The sequence below is a fragment of the Paramisgurnus dabryanus genome, chromosome 17 (assembly GCF_030506205.2).
Source record: "Paramisgurnus dabryanus chromosome 17, PD_genome_1.1, whole genome shotgun sequence".
NCBI lineage: Eukaryota > Metazoa > Chordata > Actinopteri > Cypriniformes > Cobitidae > Paramisgurnus > Paramisgurnus dabryanus.
Window position 1 is genome coordinate 13,760,637 of NC_133353.1, and position 23,471 is coordinate 13,784,107.

General features: G+C 37.7%; 1 protein-coding gene across 8 annotated transcripts in view; it reads left to right on the forward strand.

Moving 5' to 3' along the window:
• The window catches only part of ehbp1 (EH domain binding protein 1), a 145,312-nt gene that overhangs the window by 13,626 nt on the left and 108,215 nt on the right, over window positions 1-23,471 (forward strand). For 7 of the 8 annotated variants that reach the window (XM_065255203.2, XM_065255204.2, XM_065255207.2 and 4 more), the window contains 3 exons: window positions 13,451-13,508; window positions 14,055-14,150; window positions 15,577-15,630. The exons of the other annotated variant lie outside the window; for it this stretch is intronic. In XM_065255203.2, coding sequence (XP_065111275.1) covers window positions 13,451-13,508; window positions 14,055-14,150; window positions 15,577-15,630 — 208 coding nt within the window. The remainder of the gene's footprint in view (window positions 1-13,450; window positions 13,509-14,054; window positions 14,151-15,576; window positions 15,631-23,471) is intronic. 8 annotated transcript variants of the gene reach the window in all.

Here is a 23,471-nt window from a genome sequence, read left to right on the forward strand (position 1 = left end):
GTCTTGATTTTAATTGATAAACGAAACTTGTTGTGCTGTATGTCTTCGGCTCTCACTCTGTGCTAGTTAATTTTATTGCGTCATCAAAGACCTCATTGTTCTGTTAAATTTATTTGTCGATTTCACATGTTCGGCCAAACACCAAAAATTTGTTTTTTTGGCTGAATAATTTGTTACTCCTATTAACACCAGCCGTGTACATTTAACACTGTTGATTTTGCTACATGGTTGCCAAACATTCAGTGCATCCCTATTCTGCACCTAAACATAAGATAATAGCCTCATAAAAACATATCAGACACATTTGGGTTTTGCATCTGAATTCTTCATATGTAGAGTACATCTACATAATACATTTAATAGTGTGATTTTGTTTTGATGCACTTGTTTTATAACCAAGTTGTAACGGAACATTTACATTATGACATGTGGAAAATTGAGAACTGCCACAAATGGACATGAGCTGGTTGGATCTAGAATTTTTTATGCTTATATAATATATAATTAACTATAAATATTTAAATATACTTTGTTTTTTTGTTCAGATATGTGTGGATATCTGTAGTGGCCTGGATAAGCGGTTGGACAGTTTGCATGATTGCCATCATTGACAGACTTCTACATTTATCCACTATAGCCATACACATGCAGAATGACGTTTGTGGCCTTTGCTTTACTTGCAAAAATATTTGTGAATTCTTAACGTTATTATTTTGACCTCTCATTCAACACATGGTTTGTTCAAATAACTGACAATATAAAAGTTGTGTAATGCAATTGTAAAGAAAATACAAATTGGGTAAACTTTTTTGTGTATTACATAAACACTCCAAAGACTTCCAATTGTCCTTATTTCAATAAATAATTTAAAAACAGGCCTTCACAGACAAAGGAAACCATATCATTCTTCTCTGCTCTTTCCCCTCTGTGTGTCTCTTCGTGGCCCTGTACTATCTCTCTCTTTCTCAGTTATACTATGTGGCAGTGCTGTATAGTGTATCCTTAATATCCTGTTATGTTCTGTTTAGACATTAGGTTAGACATGTTTTTTGGTCTGTTACGAAAGTCAATGTGTCTGATTATGCATTTTGAATCATAGAAATGCTCCATGATCAATAACCACATACTGTGCATAATGTTATTGAGAAGGCAGAAGGAGCGAATGACTTCCGTCAACAAGAATGTTAAATATACCAATATGTGACCCTGCTTGTAAAAACCTGGCTAAAGAAATGTTTTGGTAATTTACGTTTTTTTTTTTTTTTAAATAGGTCATTACGCCCATTGTTACATACACATGAACACAACATTCTACAAAAAAAAAAAAACGGATTGTATACATGTATACTTTTTTGTAATTTTGATTACAATAATTCCCGAATTAAAGGTTCAGTGGACTGTTACATGATATATTATCTAATCCGATATGGTGTTCTCTGTTTACATGTGCCAGCACTTTTGTGACGTGCACATTAGCCTGTCCTGTTTGCCGCCTTTTATTCCTGTCAACATGGAGTTCCGTTTTTTTCTTATACGCACTATTTCTATGTAAAGTGTTGCTCTAGCGTGAACTTGTAGGCATACTACTGCTGGAATGTAGGAGAAAAAGATGGGTGCAGGATGCTGCCCTTTTTAAACAAAAACAAATGGAAACTAAACTTTCTCTGCGGCCCACATCTGCTGTCAAAGAAATATATAGTTCACAGTCTCGTCTAAAAACGCATGTTTAAATGCGAGTCAAGGTGCTTCTTTCTTCTTTGGAAAGCACTCGGGAGGTTGCGCGTCTTCTGTTGCTACGCAACCATGAGCTGCGCTCTACATGACAGCGAGCATAATGGAATGCGTAATCGGATTTTAATTGCTCATCTGCACCTCACGTCAATCTTATTATTGAAAAAGAGATGTCAGATGCCCATGATAGGAAAAGTATGCAGCTCACTCATCTCAATATAAGTATAGTATGAAGTATATATCATTATGTTGCTTGCTATGCAGTTACATATAAGATTTTTCTTATTCAGATTGGGGTGTTTATATGGACTTTTAACCCCTATGGGTTGTTGGCGATGTTTTCAGCCAATATGGGTTTTTTTTTAAGTCTTAATTTGGCCACAACTTTTTCTGTGTTTTGGGAAAATACTTTGAAATTTACAATAGACCGTGGGCAAATTTACTACTCTTTGGGTTGTTCGTGCATGAAAAAACATCCACTACATTAAACCGCTGTAAACATTTTTCAGATGAATATTAAATCTTTTATTTTTAGCATAAATATGTTAGTCAACCTCAGTTCTGATCAAAACTACCAAATGTTTACAAAAATTCCATTATTTTAACTCTTTAATTGCCAAGTTCATAAGTGATGTCACTGATTTGGGGGAAAACACACAAAATCATAGATTTTGCAGTGCTGAGGTTAATTAACAGATTTATACAAAAATAATCATCTGATGCATTTTTACAACTGTTTAATTTAGTGGATGTTTTCATCCATGAACAACACGAAAGGGTAGTGAATTTTACCAATGCACAAGGGTTAAACTGCTTACAATGATCCATGTAAACACACCTAGTGTGATATTTTTAATAATCCTATCTGCATAGATATAATGGAAAGTGTTTGACATACAGCGTTTGGATTTGGAGTTTCATCCTCCTTGTTTATGGAGCTGTTTATAACCTATAAATGATGGAGGAAGATTTCCTCCTGTATTTTTATTCATCCATTTTGCTTCAGGATGTGGTTCAGTCCAGTCCTCCTCTAGTGGCGTCTCATCACTTCCTCTCCCTCCCTTTCAATGTGGAGCTGAGTAACAGAGCCAGTAAGGTCACCCGGCATAATAGAGATTCTGTTGAGAATTACTGCTTGTTTTGGACATATCACTTAATAGGTTTATCTTAGAAAAACATTTTCTGTACTCTCTAGTCTTTGAAGACCATTTAGAGTTGTTATGAACTGGAACAAAAATCCACTTTTCTTTAATAAAAAACTATTTTCAACATAAAAGTAAGGATTAAACGTTGCACTTTTACCAAAACTGCATTAAGTTACATAATCTACTTTTCATTTGAACTAAGGTGACCCCCCCCAGTAGTAAGTTAGGATTCTAAACATGATAGCAATAGCACTGAGTCACTGACTGCTGATGCCTGGTGCACAGCATATTCTGCCCAGAAGTACAGTTAAGCTTGGGACTGTGCTATCTAGCGACACTGATAGCTTTCTCCAGATATAGACCTTCTTGCATTAAAAAGCATCTTTAATCGTTTGCATTGAATGTCTTCAGGCAGCTGTTGTACCCAGGAATGGATTGTTCCTTTGGGTTTGGAACTTGGTCTGACTCTGCCTTGCTTCACTTCCTGCTGATAACATCTCCTGCTGTGCAATGACCCACTTTGTCATTCTTATCTATTTATTTATTTATTTATGTCAGCTCTGCTCCGATCTTTAGCTTGTATAATTAAACTGGTAAATAATATCTTGAAATAATTAGCCTCCTCTATACACTTAGCCTGTTCCATCACTTTATAGCAGGGGTGTCAAACTCAAGGCCCATGGGCCAAATCCAGCCCGCCCCCTCATTTCATCTGGCCCGTGAGAGTTTACAAATTATGTTAATTATGTGGCCCGCGAGAGTTTACATATTATTTTATTGTTGTTATTATAAGTTTTATTTTTTGCAGGTTATTTCCTACATTAATTTTTTTAGCAGCCACCAAAACTAATTTTTGTCCCGCCAAAGTCTTTTTGTAATGTAATTATAGTGATAATGTTGATGATTGCATGAGAAAGAACGAGCAGTGCCCCGCACGCACGCACTACTAGAGTGGACGTGTCTGAATGCGAACGCTACAGCCTCCGGAGGTCGCATTTCCAGGCTGCATACGTCATCAAGACTGTCTTGTTTCAGAAAATTAACAATTATAAAGTTAAATATTATTCTTTGTTTATAGTAAATTGTTGTTATATGCGTATGACTTGCGAATGTAATGGTAAGTTAACTTAAATAAACGCTAAATACGCGAACTAATGACTCATCTGACTTATTAATAAACGATTTAAAACTATTGATCTGTAGCCTACAACACTGAACTCATTAGACGTCAGTCAATCAGACACTCAAAGCCAGGTAAAAAATCACAGCTTTTTTGTAAAGAGGGCAAGAAATGACAAGTGAGAGTATATGTGTCTAATAAATGCATATTGTGGTGGAGATTGTAAAATTCTTTATTAGTATCTAAAATGCCTCTAATTTTCTGACATGGACAAGGTAGGATAACAGAACATTTTGAGTGTACTGACATACAACATGTGTTTTTGTTACCACAATTATTTTTCAAATAATCTGTAGAATAGTTGTACTCTATACACTCTGTCATTATTTGCCTGGGCTTCTACTTTCAAAGCTATGTATTAATTGAGTTATTAACAAAACCAATAGTAAGCAAATGGAGAGAAAATTATGCAATGTACAGTAATAAAAGAGTTGATACATTCATACAGTCGTTCAAATACAACCGGCCCTTTGAGATTAACCGTAATGCTGATGTGGCCCTGGATGAAATTGAGTTTGACACCCCTGCTTTAAAGGATGCCAATTTTTACGAAATGTCATGTAAGTCTCAATGTGTCTGTGACATTCAGATCATAATACCCCACGCATCATTTATTATAGCATGTCCAAAATGCCCCATTTGAGTGGGAGCAAAAACAAGATGTTTTAATGTCTGTACCTTTAAATGCTAATGAGCTACTTCTCCTCACTCCCTTACCAAAGTAGACAGTGAGCGATTTCAATTAAAATGGATCTGATTCTTGTGAATACAGTCTGAGACAACAGTTTTTTACTATTGTAAAATTGCAGAAAGCGTACAACTCGCTGAGGGCAGAAACTATGGTGTAATGCAGGACTGTCAGTCAGTGCCCAATGGGCATTTTGGACATGCTATTACAAATGATCTGAGGGGTGTTTTGAGCTGAAACTTCACAGACATAGACAAACGTGAGTAGGGCTGGGTATTGTTTAAAATCTTTCGATCCAGTGCCAATTTCGATACCTCCGTTTCGATGCCGGTTCCTAACTATACTTTTTTCGATACCATGTTTTAAAATCCATCGAAACATAAACAAAAATACATTAAACACACAACTTTTATTTTTCACCTTAATTAAAACAAATTCTGGTTACACTTCTCACTCAGGGTAACATTAATAAAACTGGTTGTGCTTTTTGTATAAGGGTTTGCCAGCAGACACACTTATCAGTTTTTTTATGAAAATAAGGAAACAAAAATAAAGAAATTAAGAATATAATTTTCACTGCTTTATTTTATGAAATGTAAAATGGTATTTAGCTTGGACTAACAGTATTTGTGGGTTCATTATAGTGGCAACTTTGACAAAAAGTTAAAATACTTACCAGTTTTACTGGTAAGATTCGTATGCATGTTTGTTTTTTGTAAACAATACTCAACTTCATAATTATCAAAATATTAAATACATTTGGGATTTTTAAAATGTGTAGAAAATGCGTTCAATGTCATTTCATTCAAGTGAAATTAGCAAACCAGTTAAATTGAATTTTAGTTTGTTTTAAATAACGAGCCAGGCTTTGGGCTGCGCGTGTGCGTCAAGTTTAAACCATAGACTGTAAAAAATAGGTTTAAACGCATCGTCCATTTTGCGAGACAAGGGCATGAAGGCTTTGCGATGCAGAGAGACAGGCGCAAGTATTTCATAAGCATTGAGAGACACAAGCTGCGCGCGTTGGTCAAGTTTGAACACCTTGTCGAGACTGTTGTGGGAGACGCGCGCATAGCCTTGCCATGCGGAACCAGGCGCGAGTAAAACAAGCAGAGACACAGGCTGCTTTAAGTTGAAACCCCTCGTCACTTAAGTAGAAGCGCCATTTTGGTTTACATGCCTTTCACGGAGACAACACGGCCATACTTGCGCTAACTCTATTGGTATAAGACTGTCACAAAGACTTTCTACTCATATTGCATTCTTTCACTTGTGTTGGGTGACTGCGAGGTGGAATGCAAGTATTTTCAGAAATCCTCTCCGTCACGTGGTGGTGGACAGCCAATCGCCGGCGCTTTAGGTCCTTACACGCAAGTACAGGCTCAGACACAGCCGCCTTTGGAATCGAAATTTGGCATCGAAAGATAAATTATTTTTCGATACTCAAAGTATCGAAGTTTTTCATTCCATAAAGGTATACCATAAAGGTATCGACGTTCGGTACCCAGCCCTAAACGTGAGACTTCTATTCCAAATGGGCATAATATTGGGCCTTTAAAGAGACATTAAGTAGGATATTCCCCCATCTAGTGGCAAAATTGTATTTTGCATTCAAACGAATAGTGCTCTCTAGCACCTTGCTTTTGCATATGCGTGTTGCAATACGGTAGCTGTTATGTACTGGTCTCGTTGTCCATTTCAGCTGGTTCACGTGTTCTAAACGAAAGCGTGTTGTGGAAATGCGTTACGGTAGACTAGTGCTTTTTGTCCCTATCTGCTATTATAGTTTTTCAATATGGCGGCTTGGACTTAAAAGAGAAGAAATTCTAAGCTTACCAAGAAAGTCAGATCATTGCCAGAGGTCTTTTGACACCAATGAAGACATATTTATGAATAAAGAAATTGATTTTGACTAATAAAATACTTAAACTACACATTGTCCCTTTAACAGGGATTTAAAAAGTAGCATGTGGATTTTTTTCATTGGCTATGTTTTGGATTCGAAAACATTTTGTCAATCAGACTGAATTTAATCCGATTGCAGGTTGTGATATAATCCTTTCATCTCACAGCCAGGGTTGCCAGATTCCTGTATCAAAACCAGCCCAATCAACTCGCAGAAACACTTTAAAAGTTGCCTTTGAACTCCGCCAAAAAGCAAAGGACTTGGCAATGCAGCGCACAACATTTCTCATTGAGTTCACACTTTATCTCTGGATTTCTCCAGATCGCATCACATTTGTGTCCAAATTATGTCCAAACTAGCCTAGAAATCTAGACGCACCCTAGCGGCCGCAAAATATATTTGCTGCCAGGGTTTAGTCTAGGCACTCACAATACACTTAACCGGTCCAAAAACCAAAATTTGGTCAGGCCAATCACATCGTGTGTAGCGTCTGTGGGGCGGGCTTAACATGATGACGACAGAGCTGCAACGGTTCCTACTTGAAAACAGAGAATGGCTGCTGCTGCTGGCGAACAGCTATCTTTTGAAGCGGCTTTGGCCGCGACTCTGGAGGACTTAGACTTATGTTTTTCTTTGAGAGAAGAGCAAATAAACCCTACTGAAGTCCTTTTTAAGCAAGAAAGATGTGTTTGGAGTTTTGCCGACTGGTTACGGTAACTACGTCACCTTCTTCGTTGCTCTGATCCGTCATAGAGCTATCCTATTGCGTGCAGAGGCATTTTGAAGGACAACCTTATATCCCGCCCCTTGCATTGAGCCGTTTGATGTAGGTCTGGCTAACCAGGCTATGTCCAAACACCTTGTAAAAGTGAATTTTGCATAATAGTTTCCCATTAATTTTGTTTTTTGAATAGATTTCAGTTATTTTCATTTTGTTTGTTCTGTTGTCTTTTTTATGTTGCAGTAAGAGTTATAGAAAGAATGCTTATTAAAGACATACTATGCAGTTATTTCACGCGCGAATTTGAGACGTGAGGCTAAACAATTTAAAAGTTAAGAAAGCGCGTTCGGAAGAGAGTAGGAAAAGGAAAAGAGAATCTGACCACGTTAGGATCCGCACAAGAGTCCCACTCGGTCAGGCTTTTACTTGTTGGGGTGAGCTTAAAGACAGCAATGGATGCAACAGGGATGCTGATCTGGCGATCTTGTTGATGGACTAGTAAGTTAAATCTCTTATTTGTAAACTTGTTTGCGGTCTATGTTGTATGTTGTTGCGCTTGCTTGTAGTATGTCAAGCGATTATCATGACATGTGACATCCCTACACAGAACGCATTTATGGCAATGGCAGGTGCCTTTTTTAATGGTTTTCTATGGGCAGTGAGCATTATGCTGTTTATCTGCGCCGAATGCTTTGCCTATTGATCTAAAGGCCTATTGTAAGTTGCCAGGTTAACTGCTGTTGGCGTTTGTGCAAAGATATTGGATTAAGCACTCCTACTACGAACCATAGGGGATAATTCAACGGTCAATATTGCCGCTCAATAGTGACGGAAGTCCTGCCTTCCAGTTAAAAGAGCCAATCATCAATTGATAAAGACTGATAGTTTTCTGGGGGAGAGGCTCTATACAGAGTCGAGTGAGGCACTTGCCAGCCAGCTGAAACGACCTTAAATAAAGATTGAGCTTGAGATATAAAAGTATGGTAGAGCTGATGTCGGAAAAATGTTGTTTAATGGTGATTATATCTCATGATTTTAGAGATATCTCTCTTTCCTCTTTATCAATTACTGCCCAGAGGCTTTGCAAACATGGGTGCATAATGGCATAGCATCTCTAAAAGGACTTTTTTGGCCTATCCTAAAATAGTAAGCTCAGCACCCCCAGGTCATGGGCTCTGTAGCCCAGAGCAGGGATTGAGAGTCTGGCTGCCGTGGTTGTGTTTGGCATCATGCCCCACACCTCAGATGTTGATGGGATTCAATCGGCAAAGACCTGCCAGGTGTCTGAATAACACAGAGTGCCAGTAATGAAAGCCAAAGTAAAAAAAAAACACCAGACTGTAGTTTTGCTTTAAGGTCAGTGATATTACAGACAAGAGTAGTTAAGATGGACTTTGGATGTGCATTTTTAAAAGAGATTGGATTAAAGTAGGGGCCAAATGTAAAAGAATGACTTACAGGTGTGGTTCTTTCTGTTTCTGGCAGGATGCTGGTGGATCACAGCAGGAAACACATTTAAACAATAACAACTGAGATGCTGTTCTTTGGAACATGTGATGCTCGTGCTTAGCAATGTTAAGGGTTGACAGTGATATTCAGTGATTGAGGTGTAAGTCTCTGAAAGGTGAAGTGTCTTTTATTACAAAGCAGAGCAATCACAGCTGTCATAGTCTACACATAGCAGATGGTGACATGCACTGTAGCCAGGCCATGGCACAGTTTACAACATTATTGTCATAGCAATGGCAACAGTGATACAAGTTATTCTATTGTTGTATTTACAAAAGAAAGGAAAATGTGCCTTCCATTTTGAATTGTCCAGCAGTGAGAGCATTTTCTCCTACTGTTAACAAGATCTTAAGCATTAACACTGGATGACTCTAACATGTGTCTGAGTCAAGTATTTTTGTGCCATTTGTCTGGAAATAAAACATCATTGCTAGAGGCTTCTGTTAAAATGGAAAAGCTAAGTGGCAGGCTTGAGAATTGAAGACGTGTTGTTGCCATGAAGAGAAACATTGTCATGCTGCAGTGCTTCATGTAGGTTGTCTACAAACCGGAAGTTTGGTGGTTTAATCCCCAGCTTCACCTGGGTCTGTTGAAAGCGTTACATACAGGGCTCCAGACTGCCACCAAATGGGGGCATTTTGCCACCAAAATTTGAGAGTGTGCCACTGAATTTTACATCCAGTTGCACATGTGCGACCAGTAAATGTGACCCTTTTTTTGTGATGTGACACTGAATTTGAAAACAGCACATTGTACTTTCTGCATCTACTGTATCATCAAAGTATTTATTAGTAATACAGTGTAAATTAGTAGAAATTTGAATATTTGAATAGCATGTTGATTTACAGTGTGTGCCCCTAAATTTTCTGGTTGTGCCCCTAAAATTTTCAGTTGGGGGCCACTGTGCTCCTAGTGAAAAAAGTTAGTCTGGAGCCCTGACATAAATGCAGTCCATTTACCATATGACAATATAAAATATACTGTATGCACAAGTGATATGATCAGAGGTCTGAGAAACGTGAAGTGGGAAGTATGGATAAAAAACAGAGGAAGAAAAAAGATGGTGGGGTAAAGCTTGGGAATGAGAGCTACATTATATGACTGAAAAGATTGTCCTAAATGCTCTGTGTCACACACAGCATGATGTAGTGTTAGATGCTGCAGGGCATGTGAGAGTATGTGTTAACGTTTGTGTGCGTTTACATAGCAGAAACCATGCACAGAGCAGTCCATTGTTTCTCTACATAAAGGTATGTACTGACTTTAACTAGTTTCTTGGACAAAGATTAAGTCTAATGGGGACGAGAAACATAACTAAAATGTTTTTTCACATGGAAATAAAGTTCTGCATATACGTCTTGATCTCTCTCATTTTCAGTGTTTTTGCAAGTTGGAGCAAACTCTGCAAGGTTTCTCTTACTAGTGGGCAAGTAAATGGCAGAGTGGAGTCTTGGAGCAGTAAGGGGAAATTATTGTTGATTAATTACACTCACTTTCTCCAGTTGAAATGCTTCTGTTAATGGTTATGGAAAATCCTTTTTGGGAAGGAAAATCCTTTTTCTCTGTTTCTGTGAAACTGATCTGTATAGTTATATAGAATAATCCACACACTTTGCAGGAGGGATGTACTGTAAACAATCATAGATCAACCTGTCTGTACTGTCATGTTTGCATTTGTTTCAGTAAATGTAGCGCTTAAAGGTATGGGTGTTAGATTATTTCATTGAATTACATTTTCAGAAACATGTTTAACCTTATACACAGAGCCGTCGCAAGGGGGGTGCAAGGCCTTGTGCGAACTTGATGCGCGAGGCCCTACTGTACTGTATCCAGTTATAGGCTATGCTACTTTATGTTCTCCTTCCATGCAATAAATAAGTCCTTGAATTAATGTGAGATTACTTAAACTTCTCAGATAATATAAGTATTTAGGGGTGCAACGATATATCGTCTGATGATGCTTGCTATGCTTCTGAATGAATTACAGTGAAATGCCGCTACATCCAAAAGCCAGAGAGTGCTCTCGTGCAGAAACTCAATATAGGCCGCAGAAGAAGAACCATTAAACACACAGCTATGGCCCTGTCCCAAATGGCACACTCCGGACTTGTGGACTTCCTCAGAGTCCACGCTTTTATGTCATCATGTAGTGCAGATTTTAGGGACCCTTGACGCAAGTTCACAGAGGTGCAGCCAAGTCGTATTTTGGGACAGACTCGAGTGTCACACCGGAAATAGGAAGAGAAGTTGCCCATTATTGTAAACTCAATCAGTCATCTGATTGCTCTTTCCCAAGAACTTCTGGGTTGGTAAAGTGCATGGAACCAGTAGCAGTATGGGTGCTTTGCCGAAGACTGCATCAAGGATGCAAATGGGGCGCTGATGAGCACACTTCAGAGTGTAAAAATTACAGATGGGTCACCCTACGTACTCGTAGACTAAGCGAGCACACGCAATTTAAGGCCATGAGACCGAAAATCCATATGAAGTGCGTCATTTGGGACAGCCTATAACATGCATCTCCAGGAAATAAGCATATATTTATATTGCTGTTCTTTAAACCTTTTCAGGTATTTTCATGATAATAAAGAATATGTATTGTGATTATGTTTGATGTTTGATGCTTTTTCTAATGCATGATATAAACGAAAAAGTCGTAGTACATGAAATAGCTGTGCATAATATCGGCTGTGCGATTCAGAAGTTATCGGCCAGGTATTATTTAAACAATATCACTTGAGTAAGAGTGTGATATAGGTCTATATCATCAAGGCTCCGAGAGCGATATTGCTTTTCACAACAGTTCGATGGCACACGTTAAAAAAAAGAAAACTAGAAAACAACACAAAGTTATTTTAAAAGCCTCTTTGTTGGGGAACTACTTTCTTCGGCGACCCTGTAACCCTTTCGGCTGTTTTGAATGTCATAACTAAATAGACTTTTTAATATTACCGTTTCTTGGTCACAAAGTGACGTTTTAAGATTAGTTCAGTCGAGAATATGTAAGGAATAATTGACGAGGGGCCATTGAATTATAAGAAACTAATGCACACCCAAGGAGCAATGCACCACGAGTGGCATTATTTTTATATAATTCAAAGGATCGGAGTCAATTATTCCTCTTATACCACGGTTACCACAAGCATTGCTCTGTCTGGTGCCTATTTTTAAGACAAGGCACGCTTAGAAAATGAAGACAGGACTGCATTTGGCAAGTTATACATTTACTACCAGTGCAGCTTATAATTGCCTAAGTGAATTCTGTCCCCGGGGGAAAAAAGCAGAAGTTTTGATGCAGGCACTAGCAGCAAGCCCCTCTTGTTTAACTTTTCTCAAGCATGTATAATAAAGGTTAAATAAATTTGTAATGAAAACAAGATAAGATGTTAATTTATTATTTGCTAAATACTATTTCTATTTGGCTAAATAATGCAGTACATGCGTAAGCAGTTTATGAAGGCATCGTCTGCATTTAAATGCCTTTTTAAAGTTTGAAATTTACTTTATTTAAAATGATCAACAAAAAATATAAAGCGCCTCAATAAACGTCATCACTTAGCAACATTTAAAAGCTTTAAAAATCCTTTAAAAGCTTTTTGAAGTGTCCGCACTGCGTAGGAGAAGCCTTTATTGTTAACAGATTAGAGCTGAATTAACCCAAGTCTTTGCATACTCAAAAAAATAAAACTAGTTTGTTGTGGATATGCTTTATCTGAAGTGACCAAATGAAATTATACATATCTGAACCAAATGTAAATTATATAGCCTACTGTATAAAAAAATCTCAAACTATATTAAAAATATAGATTTTATAAGTTTATATATTAAATGACTGTGTTGGAGCACCGCCCACTGCACTAGCGGCTCTGACCAACAATATTATTTGCAATAATATTGTGTGCACATTATGCTAAACCTTTCAAAAACGTATGCTTAAAATTATGAGTGATTTTATAAGCTGACATTTCAGCACTTGACAAAAAACTCGTAGAACCTAAAGCACTGCGTGCAATCGTGTTTAAGTGCATTTTTGGGAAACACACTTAAAAGAATGATTAACAGTTGCTCATAGAAAACGCTCTTTTAGTGCTAAGATCATTGGTTATCAGAAAATGCACCACAGGCACAAGGACCTGTGGAGGTGCAAGACCCTGTGCGGTTGCACACCTGGCACAGCCCTTGCGATGGTCCTGCTTACACACATTAGTGGACATGTATTAACTCCCACCTGATTGTGGTCAAGCCTCTTACTTCTACTAATCCAACTGAAGCTCAGCAGTCCTGGAGTCTGTATGTGTGTGTAAGGGGTAAACCAGATTTTTCTTTTAGTCCTGTTCAGGTGTATCTTTTAACTAGTAACAAAGTTGCTAGAGAACTATGATATGAGTGTGAATTGAGTTTGTCTTGTGTTGGTCATTATCTTTTGCTGTCTTTTCTTGTTTCTTTCTCTCTCTTTCTTCTTTTACTCAAACCTGCTCAAATTAGGGACAAGTAGAAGTATTTATTTTCGGGAGCTTTGGCAGCATTTAATTTGGATATATTGTTTATTGTTTTTTATTTTGTCTTTTAGGCAACCGGACAAGCTAGTTGTTGTCTGGACACGTAGAAGCCGAAGGAAATCTTCCAAGGTGGGTAAAAGGTTTCTTGTCTTTATGCCATTTGATACTTTTGATGCTTCAGTCATAGGTGACAGATTACACTAACTTATAAGGCATGGTTGCCTTGAACTGTGCCCGAGCATGATTGACCCCTCTCCCTACTTCCCCAGAACCACGCACTCAGCCTGTACTTTTATGGATCCGAGCCCAAGCACGCTTTCGTCATTAGATGCGATTGATTTGAAGAAAACATGAAGTAAAGTGCTCTCATAACACTGGAGCCCATCGTAATGTTAACTCCAAACTGATCCCGATCACGGTACAGAGTGATCACACTAGTCAAACGAACCAGGCTTCGGGGGTCAAATGTGCTTGGGCGCGATTTGGTTTTGATAATGTGAGTATACCCTGAATCTGTATGTGGGTAGCTGGAGGGTGGCTTAACCACCTTTTATTAAGAGTAGGCCTAAAATAATTACTGAAGCATAAGTAGTCGCAGTAAGATTTGCAATTTCATGGTTGTGCTTTTTTGTTGCTTTTATTGAAATTATATTTTTTTCTGTTTTTTCTTTGCAGGCTCATAGCTGGCAACCCGGCATCAAAAACCCCTATAGAGGAGTGGTCGTGTGGCCTGTTCCAGAGAACATTGAGATTACAGTTACTCTCTTTAAGGTACACATGCTAAAAAAACCTCTCTCAACTACGAGCCAAGTAGGTTAGACATTATTGGGGGCAGTTGGCGGTTTCCCAGAAGCTGATCTACAGCACTGCTGGTGTCTAGACATTCTGATTTCAATCTGATTTTCCGGGACCTTTAAAATGTGTGTGAAACAGAAATTGACACTGGAGCAGGAAGTGGGTATTTTAGTCTTTTTAAGATGCTGCTCAGCAAAAAAAATTTACATCTGGTGGAGGGAACTGAGACCTGGCATCCTGTATGTCAAACCCAGGTGCGGCTGCACAGGAAGTCTGTCTATTACTATAGGTACATACAGAGACGTTCACAGTCTCTGTTTGTAGATATGATACTCTGTTTATAATAGGATTTCAATGCACTGTTAAATCTTGAATTCTTTAGTAATTTATTGACGGTTAATTTTACCATCTTTTGCAGGATATCACTGTAAAATTGCGATATTTGATTAGACTCTAGAAATTAAAGCCAGTTGTGCTTGTACAGAAGTATTAACCTGATAAAAAAATCATATACAAAGCATAATACAGCTTAGTTATAAACATTATATATACATTATAATTGGATCAACGTAGTTGATGTGTCACTTATGTGTATAAGACATGGTGTAAAGGCCAAAGTATGATCCATTTTTATGTGTACATTTTTATCATCTACAACTGTATCAGCAATGCTTTTCTTACAGTGGTCAGAGCAACAACTTAAACACCCAGCACACACAAAGTTATGAGCTAGTGCTGACAGAAATGACCTGGTATTAAATATCTTCTTACAGTGTCCACATCATGTTTACAAAGGTCAGTGTTGCCCCCAGACACACAGTGCTTGTCCAAACATTTTACTTATCAGTCTTGTCCTCGCCAAACCACAACACATTAGTCGGTGTTAAACTACATTTCCCATGATTCAGTGTTTTTGGCCAGTTTGGTATTCATGAGTTCATGAATGTTTCATTTAATACTGTCAACCATGTTGTCAGCTGACTATTGAAGGTTCTAGAAGATCAGGTCAGGTAAACTTACAGTACAGTACGGTCAGCTGGTCATGTTACAAAAAAGGTTTTATGTTTTGGTGACTTGTAGCGCATTCAAACTATACATTTTATCATTATGTGTGTATAACCTTTAGAGTGCTGTAGCAAATAAGCTACAAGAACATTTTGTACAGGTTTTTTTTTTGCGATAATGAGTCAGTATTTTAATTATTAAATGTTAACATACAAAATAAACAATTACATTTATATTATATATTCCTGATTTAACATTATTTGATTATGCGAAATGGTTACTGTGGAGATATATGAGAGATATTATTTACTAGCACAGTGGTCAGGCGCACCTGTTCTTATGATTTATGTTGGATTCAGCTCTGTCGTTCTGATTCATCCCACATTCTGCTTTTCAGGATCCCCACGCTGAAGAGTTTGAAGACAAGGAGTGGACATTTGTAATTGAGAATGTAAGTGATATTCATAATGACATTATGGTTCTGGTAAGATTTACTATTAGCAGGCTGACACCTAGTGGTCAAATAGACAAATAACACAGCACTGTGCTTATTAGATCATAGGTATGCTTTTCATTAAAAATATTTTGTTAAAAATAATTAATATTAATGTTTTTCTGGCACTTTATATGGTCTGTCATTAACAATTGTGTGATTTAGGGATTGATTATAAATTAATTATCGGTCAAAAAATATCTATTTACACTCCAAATAAATGTCACAGTAAACGTTTTCCTATTTAGCTGTGATATTGAGTAATGATGTGTTTTGGATGATATTAGGCATGTCTTACAACAACTTGGGCCTAGCTATTTGTAGTACTTACTATTTACAGACACTGTGTTTAAATACAGCACACTTTTTGCCCTAAACATTTTGAATATTGTGACCAAATCAGGCTTTTAAAGGAAAATTTTGAGGTATATTATTTCAATAATTGTCAAAAAGTGGAAAGATTTTATGATATCAAATTTAATGTGTATCATCATGCTCCACTGCTAAAGAAATCGGTTGAAATACATGTCCTTGTGCTAGTTCAAAAGACTGCTATTATCATCAACAGTCAATGCATTTTAATTGCTGGCTGATTGTGCACTGTTTTAATTTACTTGTCCGTTAAATGACACATGTTCTTATAGACGTATTTTCTTATTCGGTGTCGTGATGAAGACAGAAATATTATGACAGTGCCTGTAATGGTTTTATATGCTGATGTTGTGTTATTTGAGCTGTTTCTGGATGAAGGCAGACTGCTTACAGCAAGTCATGGAAAACTTTCTAATGTCAAGTTTTAAACTAATTCGCACTTAAGGTGTATGACAAAACCGTGTCCATGTAAAGTGTTTACATGGCCGTATACTGCGATTAAAAACTGTGTGAGCCCCCTGTTTTAATACTCGCATAATCACATTATTTTTTAGAATTATTGTGTTAACATGAGGTAAAGTATAATCTCAATATTGCCAAAATGCCATTATAATCGCATTATGAGGGTGCATGTAAATGTGGTCATTGTGTTAGGAACGGGGCCATGCTCAGTGGTTTCAGTGCATCATCAGGTGATGATTAAAGGCCTGCCCAAATAACTTAACCCTAAACTCCACAATTCAGTACTACATAGTTCACAGTCTTGGTAATGTGTTCCAGCAATACATTTCTAACATTTATAATGTATTTAGAAACAATTCTCTGAATTAACTTTACGCAGGCTTTAATGATCTTATTTTTGCTTGAGATGTTGGCTCTGTCTCGTGCTGGATTTTGACCTGTGATCTGTAAAAATGAACTCTACATTTGGGTGGGGTGCTGCTGATTTCCTGTTCAGCTGAAGCGGAACAACATACAGTGGTGTGAAAAAGTGTTGGCCCCCTTTCTGATTTTTAAAAAAACATTTATAGAATAGTACACACTGTAGAGCCAAGCAACACACTGAATAACTTATGATTTAACTACATGTTCCAGCAAATTACATTAAAGGCACTTACGTGCCGAATTTCAAAATAACACAGAAGTCTTACTTACCGCATGCAACTCATGACCCGGTTGGGACTTTTCAACGAAATCCAGCATTTTAAACAAACACACACACACACACACACACACAAAACTCTCCTGCTAATCTGGATAAACAAACTATATCCATTGTTTCCATAATCCAGGGGACATGCCCATTAAAAGAAATGATACATATGGCTTACCCCTGATACGTCAGCTGGACTCGTATTTGAAAAAAACTTAGGAACCCTGGCAAATTGCATTTGGCACAGAAATACTCTATAACACGTCCAATTGCTTTTTTGACACTTTGCCTATGTTTAGCATGAGAAAACCAACTCTTAAAATGTTAATAAGTCAGAATGCATGACGGAAATACATTGGAGGGTTTTTGAGCATGAACCTCCTTTTTAAGGTCATGCCACAGCATCTCAATAGGATTGAGGTCAGGACTTTGACTAGGCCACTCCAAAGTCTTGATTTTGTTTGTCTTCAGCCATTCAGAGGTAGACTTGCTGGTGTGTTTTGGATCATTGTCCTGCTGCAGAACCCAAGTTTGATTCAGCTTTTGGTCACGAACAGATGGCTGGACATTTGTCCCCCAGGATTTTTTGGTAGACAGCAGAATTTATGGTTCTATTTATAACAAGTCTTTCCAGTCTTAAAGCAGTGGTTTTCGACTTTGTTATTTAGGCAATTGATGGCAGAGTCATGAACACTGACCTTAACTGAGACAAGTGAAACCTGCAGTTCTTTGGATGTTGTTGTGGAGTCTTTTGTGACCTTTGGATATGTCCTTGCTGTGCTCTTGGAGTAATTTTGGCCACTCCTGGGAAGCTTCACCACTGTTGCATGTTTTCGCTATTTGTGGTTAATGGCTCTCACTGTGGTCCTCTGAACTCACAAAGCTTTAGAAATTGATTTATAACCTTTTCCAGATTGATAGATCTCAATTACTTTTTTTTATTTGTTCCTGAATTTCTTTGGATCTCAACATATGATGTGTAGCTTTTGAGCATCTTTTGGTTTACTTCACTTTGTCAGGCAGGTCCTATTTAAGTGATTTCTTGATTGTGAACAGGTGTGGCAGTAATCAGGCCTGGGTGTGGCTAGAGAATCTGAACACAGGTGTGATAAACCAGTTATGTTTTGGGGGGCAAGCACTTTTTTTACACGGGCCATGTGTGTTTGGATTTGTTTAATGATCTGAGACATTAAAGTGTGACAAACATGCAAAAAAAAAAAATCTGGAAAGTGACCAATGCTTTTTTTACACCACTGTAAGTATGTGAATGTAAGTTGTATGTATGCGTTCATCATAGTATTTTAATGTATTTTTATATAAAATCATAAATTGGATTATAGTGCGGTTGAATTGGAATTGATCCATATTTTAAACTGATTCACATACTGTTGTTTGTACTGTACATGTAGTATTTTACTTTGAATGTGGCATCCGTCTGTTTCTTTAGAGAGAGGTTTGGATCTACACCAAACATCGGCACCAATCTAGACAGGGCTTTTCTATCCATCTGTCTGCTCTGCAAACACCACACAGGCACATATGCAAACATAAACACAAGCACATTAGTCACTTCACTTCTGTAATGTGTCTCTGTCTTTATTTGCTGGCAAGCTTTTATCCACGTCTCTCTCCTTATAAACAGAGTGATAGACACTCAGAGCGCCCATTTATCTTGATTATAGTAAACACATGAACATGTTTTGCCCTACATTCAAATGTAGTGAAATTGGTTGTAAAAAGCTGTGTTAGCACATTTGAAGTCCTCATTATTTAAATGTCTCATAAATCAGGCAAATCATGGTTCATTTTTAATCCAATAATATCTACACTGTAAAAAAACTTTGCTGCCTTAAAATTTTTTGTTAAATCAACTTAGATTTACGAGTCATGTCAACAGATATTAGTTTTCACAACTTATAAAATATAGTTGAGAAAAGTCAATCAAAATTTATTAGTTATAACAACTTACCTGTAGTTATAACAACTCATCTCTAGTCAAGATAAATAATAGTAAGTTGAAATGACTTGTAAATCTGAGTTGATTCAACAAAAATTTTAAAGGCAGCAAAGTATTTTTACAGTGTACTGGTTCCTTGGTTAGGGGTAGGTTATAGTAAACCTCAATATCATAGCTATAAGATTGCGTGTGTAGTGGTTGTGAGTATTTGTTAATGAATCTTTGCAAATAAAAATGTTGGGTTCAGTGTACACAGAAGGATAAAGGAAAGAGAAGTGAATGAGAACAGAGATGAAATCCTCTTGTCTATACACACCTCACTAATAACTGACTGATCAAAGACGTGCCATCTGACACCAGCGATGAGAACAGAAAAAACCTCGCACACAATCACAATCCTCCCACAAACATACTAAATTCCTTCCTTCACAAACACTGACACTCCTTCAAATATATCTCTTCATCAAACACACACTGGCAGTGTATTTTTTGTCATAGTATCTTTAAATAGCCAACATCCTGCAGACCACAGATAAGGTTTACTACTTACTTTTCGGTGAAAATCATTTATAATAAATTATTTTAGTTGAAATGACATAAACACGATATTACCAATATTGTTAAGTTATGTAAAGTTTCTGTTGTGGTAAGAATAGCAAAATAATTTTCATTCAAATTGTTTGATTATTGTCATTATAGATACTTGTCACCTCTGCTTAATTGGAAATTAACTTAAAAATTCTTTCCCTCTGATTGCTCTGACATGTGCTCTGGCCTGCTGTGAGAAACTTGAGGGAAATGGGAGAAAGAATGAGAAAGGGATAGAAAGAGAGGAGTATAAAGGCCGGTGAGGAGAAGAGAGCATTCCAAGAAAGACTGACATCAAAGCTGCCCTATTTGGCAAACATTTCTTTGTGTGTGTGTGTGTGTGTGTGTGTGTGTGTGTGTGTGTGTGTGTGTGTGTGTGTGTGTGTGTGTGTGTGTGTGTGTGTGTGTGTGTGTGTGTGCGAGGAGGGAAAAACTCACACTCATTTTAAGTTTTGCGTTCAGTGTCTTTTGTGTTCAGGTTTATTTCTACAGAGTTCTTGGTGATAATCTGATAACTGTTTATGTTTTAGTACATTTTAGCACCCGAATAAGGAATAGGTCATCCAAAATAAATTCTGTCATTGCCTATCTTTGCCATAAGTAAGAGGGATTGTAATGAATTGGTATTAAGCTTTTTACCCTACAATAAGTGGATATTCCTTAATAATGTATTGTTTCAAGAAGCATCAATAAAATCACCATACAATCTGAATGATATATTCCAAATATAATAGTTTTATATGATTAACAGAGCTAAATAAAATGAGTTGTTATGCTCTAGTGGATTTTTGTTAAAATGATGGCGTGTAAATGATGAAAGATTTTTCCAAACTAGTAAACTAATTTGATACACAAACAATGCTTGTGGATATGTCCTCCAGCCACTAGAGGGCAGCATGTGACTGACTGTAGAAATTTTTTTATGCTTGTTTAAGGTTTCAATTTTTGAAACTCGGGGCAAATTTTAAACTGCGTGAGGACAGCCTTTTGATATTACAAAGTGAACACCTGAATCCCTTTACAAAGGACCCTTTTGTCTGTTAGTGAATGGTACATGCCAAGGGCATGGAAGGAAATTACACGTTAACATACAAATGTAGGTAGAATAATTCAGTTTGTTTTATTTTATTACTATACATGACATTATGTCACAGCAATAGAACATTTTGAAACAAAATCTTTAATAAATATTTAATTGTTCTGGAAAGGAAGATGCAATAGCAACAGTAATATAAATCTTTATTTTAATGCCATACATTCTGTCAGAAAAAATGATTAAAAGGCAGTCAAAAGGCAGCATAAGCTAGTTTAGTTTGTTGGAATCTACTATGTTTATTTATAGACTATTTACGTTGTTAAATGCCAAGCAAAGTGTAATAGAGCAATTTAAATTGAGACTTAATTCAACAACATTTGACCAAAAATATAAAAGATAATATTTATTTGCAACAACGGAGTGTTGCGTTTTTTGCAGACAAAGGACATTGTCAAGTTAACATTTGGTCTGTCTGTTTGTTCGTCAGTGGAGTTTCAAACAACACTTTCAATAACACTTAAGCTGCATTCAGACTAGCATAGCAACGCAATCTCATTGATTTCAATGGAAGCTCTGCGACTTCCATCGGCAGTAGCGTCAGTGACCATTGGCGCCTGGATTGGGCGTGCCCAGTTGCACGACTGACACCCCATTCAGACAGCCAGCGACCAGCAGTAGCAGAGCGACGCAATCTCATTCAGTTCAATGGAAACTTGGGGACTTCCAGCGGCATGAGCGAAAGTGATCGTTGGCGACCGTATGGGCGTGTCCAGCGACGTGAGAAAGTTAAGAAAAGTTTAACTTTATGCAAATGTTGAGCGAATTTTGGGATTGACTACCAATGAGAATGAAGCAGTGGAGATCACATCATCCTTCTCTCGTCAGTTACTGGAGTGAATGGTACTCATTTGTTTATGACAAGCAGATTTAGAAACGACTCATTGAAAAAGACGGGCGACACACAGCAAGAAAGTCGCTGGCTGTCTGAATGCGGCTAAAGATGTGAAATGTTTTATGAGCTACTTTCGGGAGCAACTAATGAGAACGAAGCAGTGGAGTTCACGTCATCCGTCTCTCGTCAGTTACTGGAGTGGACGGTACTCATTTGTTTATGAAAACCAGATTTAGAAAAACCTCTTTTGAAAGAGACGAGCGGCACACAGCGACAAAGTCGCTTATAATGTGAATGTACCTTTACACATCGAGGGGAATGCCCTTCGAAGGGCAGGCCTTAATGTACATTCACACCGCCGCCGATGCTCTGGCTGCCCTGCCAACAATGCTATAGAAAAAGAAGAGTGGACGCTCTGTTGCTCAAATGCATTCTCTGGAATCCTTTTCTGTCTTCCGATTGAATGTCGCCAAATTTTTTTTACCTTCCGATTGGTTCACCACCGAACCATGTCATAGCTCATTACCATAAAGTTACGTTGATTTCAACTCTCCTCCACGCATACATCGTCCAAGATGCGCCATGTCGGAACTCGCACTGGCTATTATTGAAAACTTCCGGCCACTCTGTCGCTCTCGGTGGTGGCGGGGTGAACGCACAGTAAGGTGCAGCTGAGAATATAGTAACTTAAGTGGTGTAGAGAAGAAAGTAAACAGTCATTAACTCTTAACCTAATGAAATAACAGAAAAGAGAGAATTTTTTTTCAGAGAAGCATGATTATATTTTCATTTGGTTATTTTATTTTGAGCTTGACTGTGTCTCAGTCTGTGTTCAAATTCTGACTTAAGGGGGTCACACACCGGACGCGCAGCTCAGCGCCGTGCCGCGCTCTTCTAAAAAAAAGGACACATTGTTTTCTATTAGTATACGCACACCGGCGCCGACGGGTGGTGCCTGTCCGCAGCGCCCAGCTACGACTCAGAAAGTTGCTAAAATCCCTGTCGCAGCACAGAGCGCCACTCACATATTTAACATTAAATAACATCATATTTGTCCCAAACCGTTAGCGATTAACATTGGCTGCTAACGTATATTTTGCATTTTGAAGTAGACGCTATCTGACTAAGCTAGCACTATTTAATGTGCACAGAAGAATTTCATTTTCAAATTCCAGACCCATTTTTCTCTCCCTCTATCATTCAATCAACTTTTTCTTTCTCTCCTTTTCTTTTTGATGATGTTCTGTCTTTTGTGTACTTTGTCCAAAACATTTAAAGTCATTTCCACCTCACTTCTCATCTGCCCAGGGGTCCTTCGCTGTGGCCCTGTGCCTGAGTCGGGAGTACATTACGTGGGCTACTGGTCTACATGCTGCCCCTGGTCCCGTGCTTCTCTGGAGACCACACAGAATAATTCAGCCACCCAGCCAGGCATGTTAAGCAAAGCTGGTGTGGAGAATGAAATAGAAAAGTTTGTGTGTCTCTTCAGGGATTAATCTGAACTGAATGTAACCACCTCTGAAATGTTATTGCTGCTTTGCTTTAATACATAAGATCACAGCCACATGGGTTTCACTTCCAGTGGAATATTAACCTGTGCTTTCTTTGTGGCGAATTTTAATACATTTTTGACTGAGTGCGCATCCTATTACGCGTTGAGGAGTTTTAATGGAGTATTAATTTATGCCAAATAGAACACAACTGACATATTTTGTTATTTTATCTACATACGGAATGTAGAAGATAATTTAGTGTTTTGGTTTATTAAAAATAATTCTAAACTATAAAATAAAATAAATAT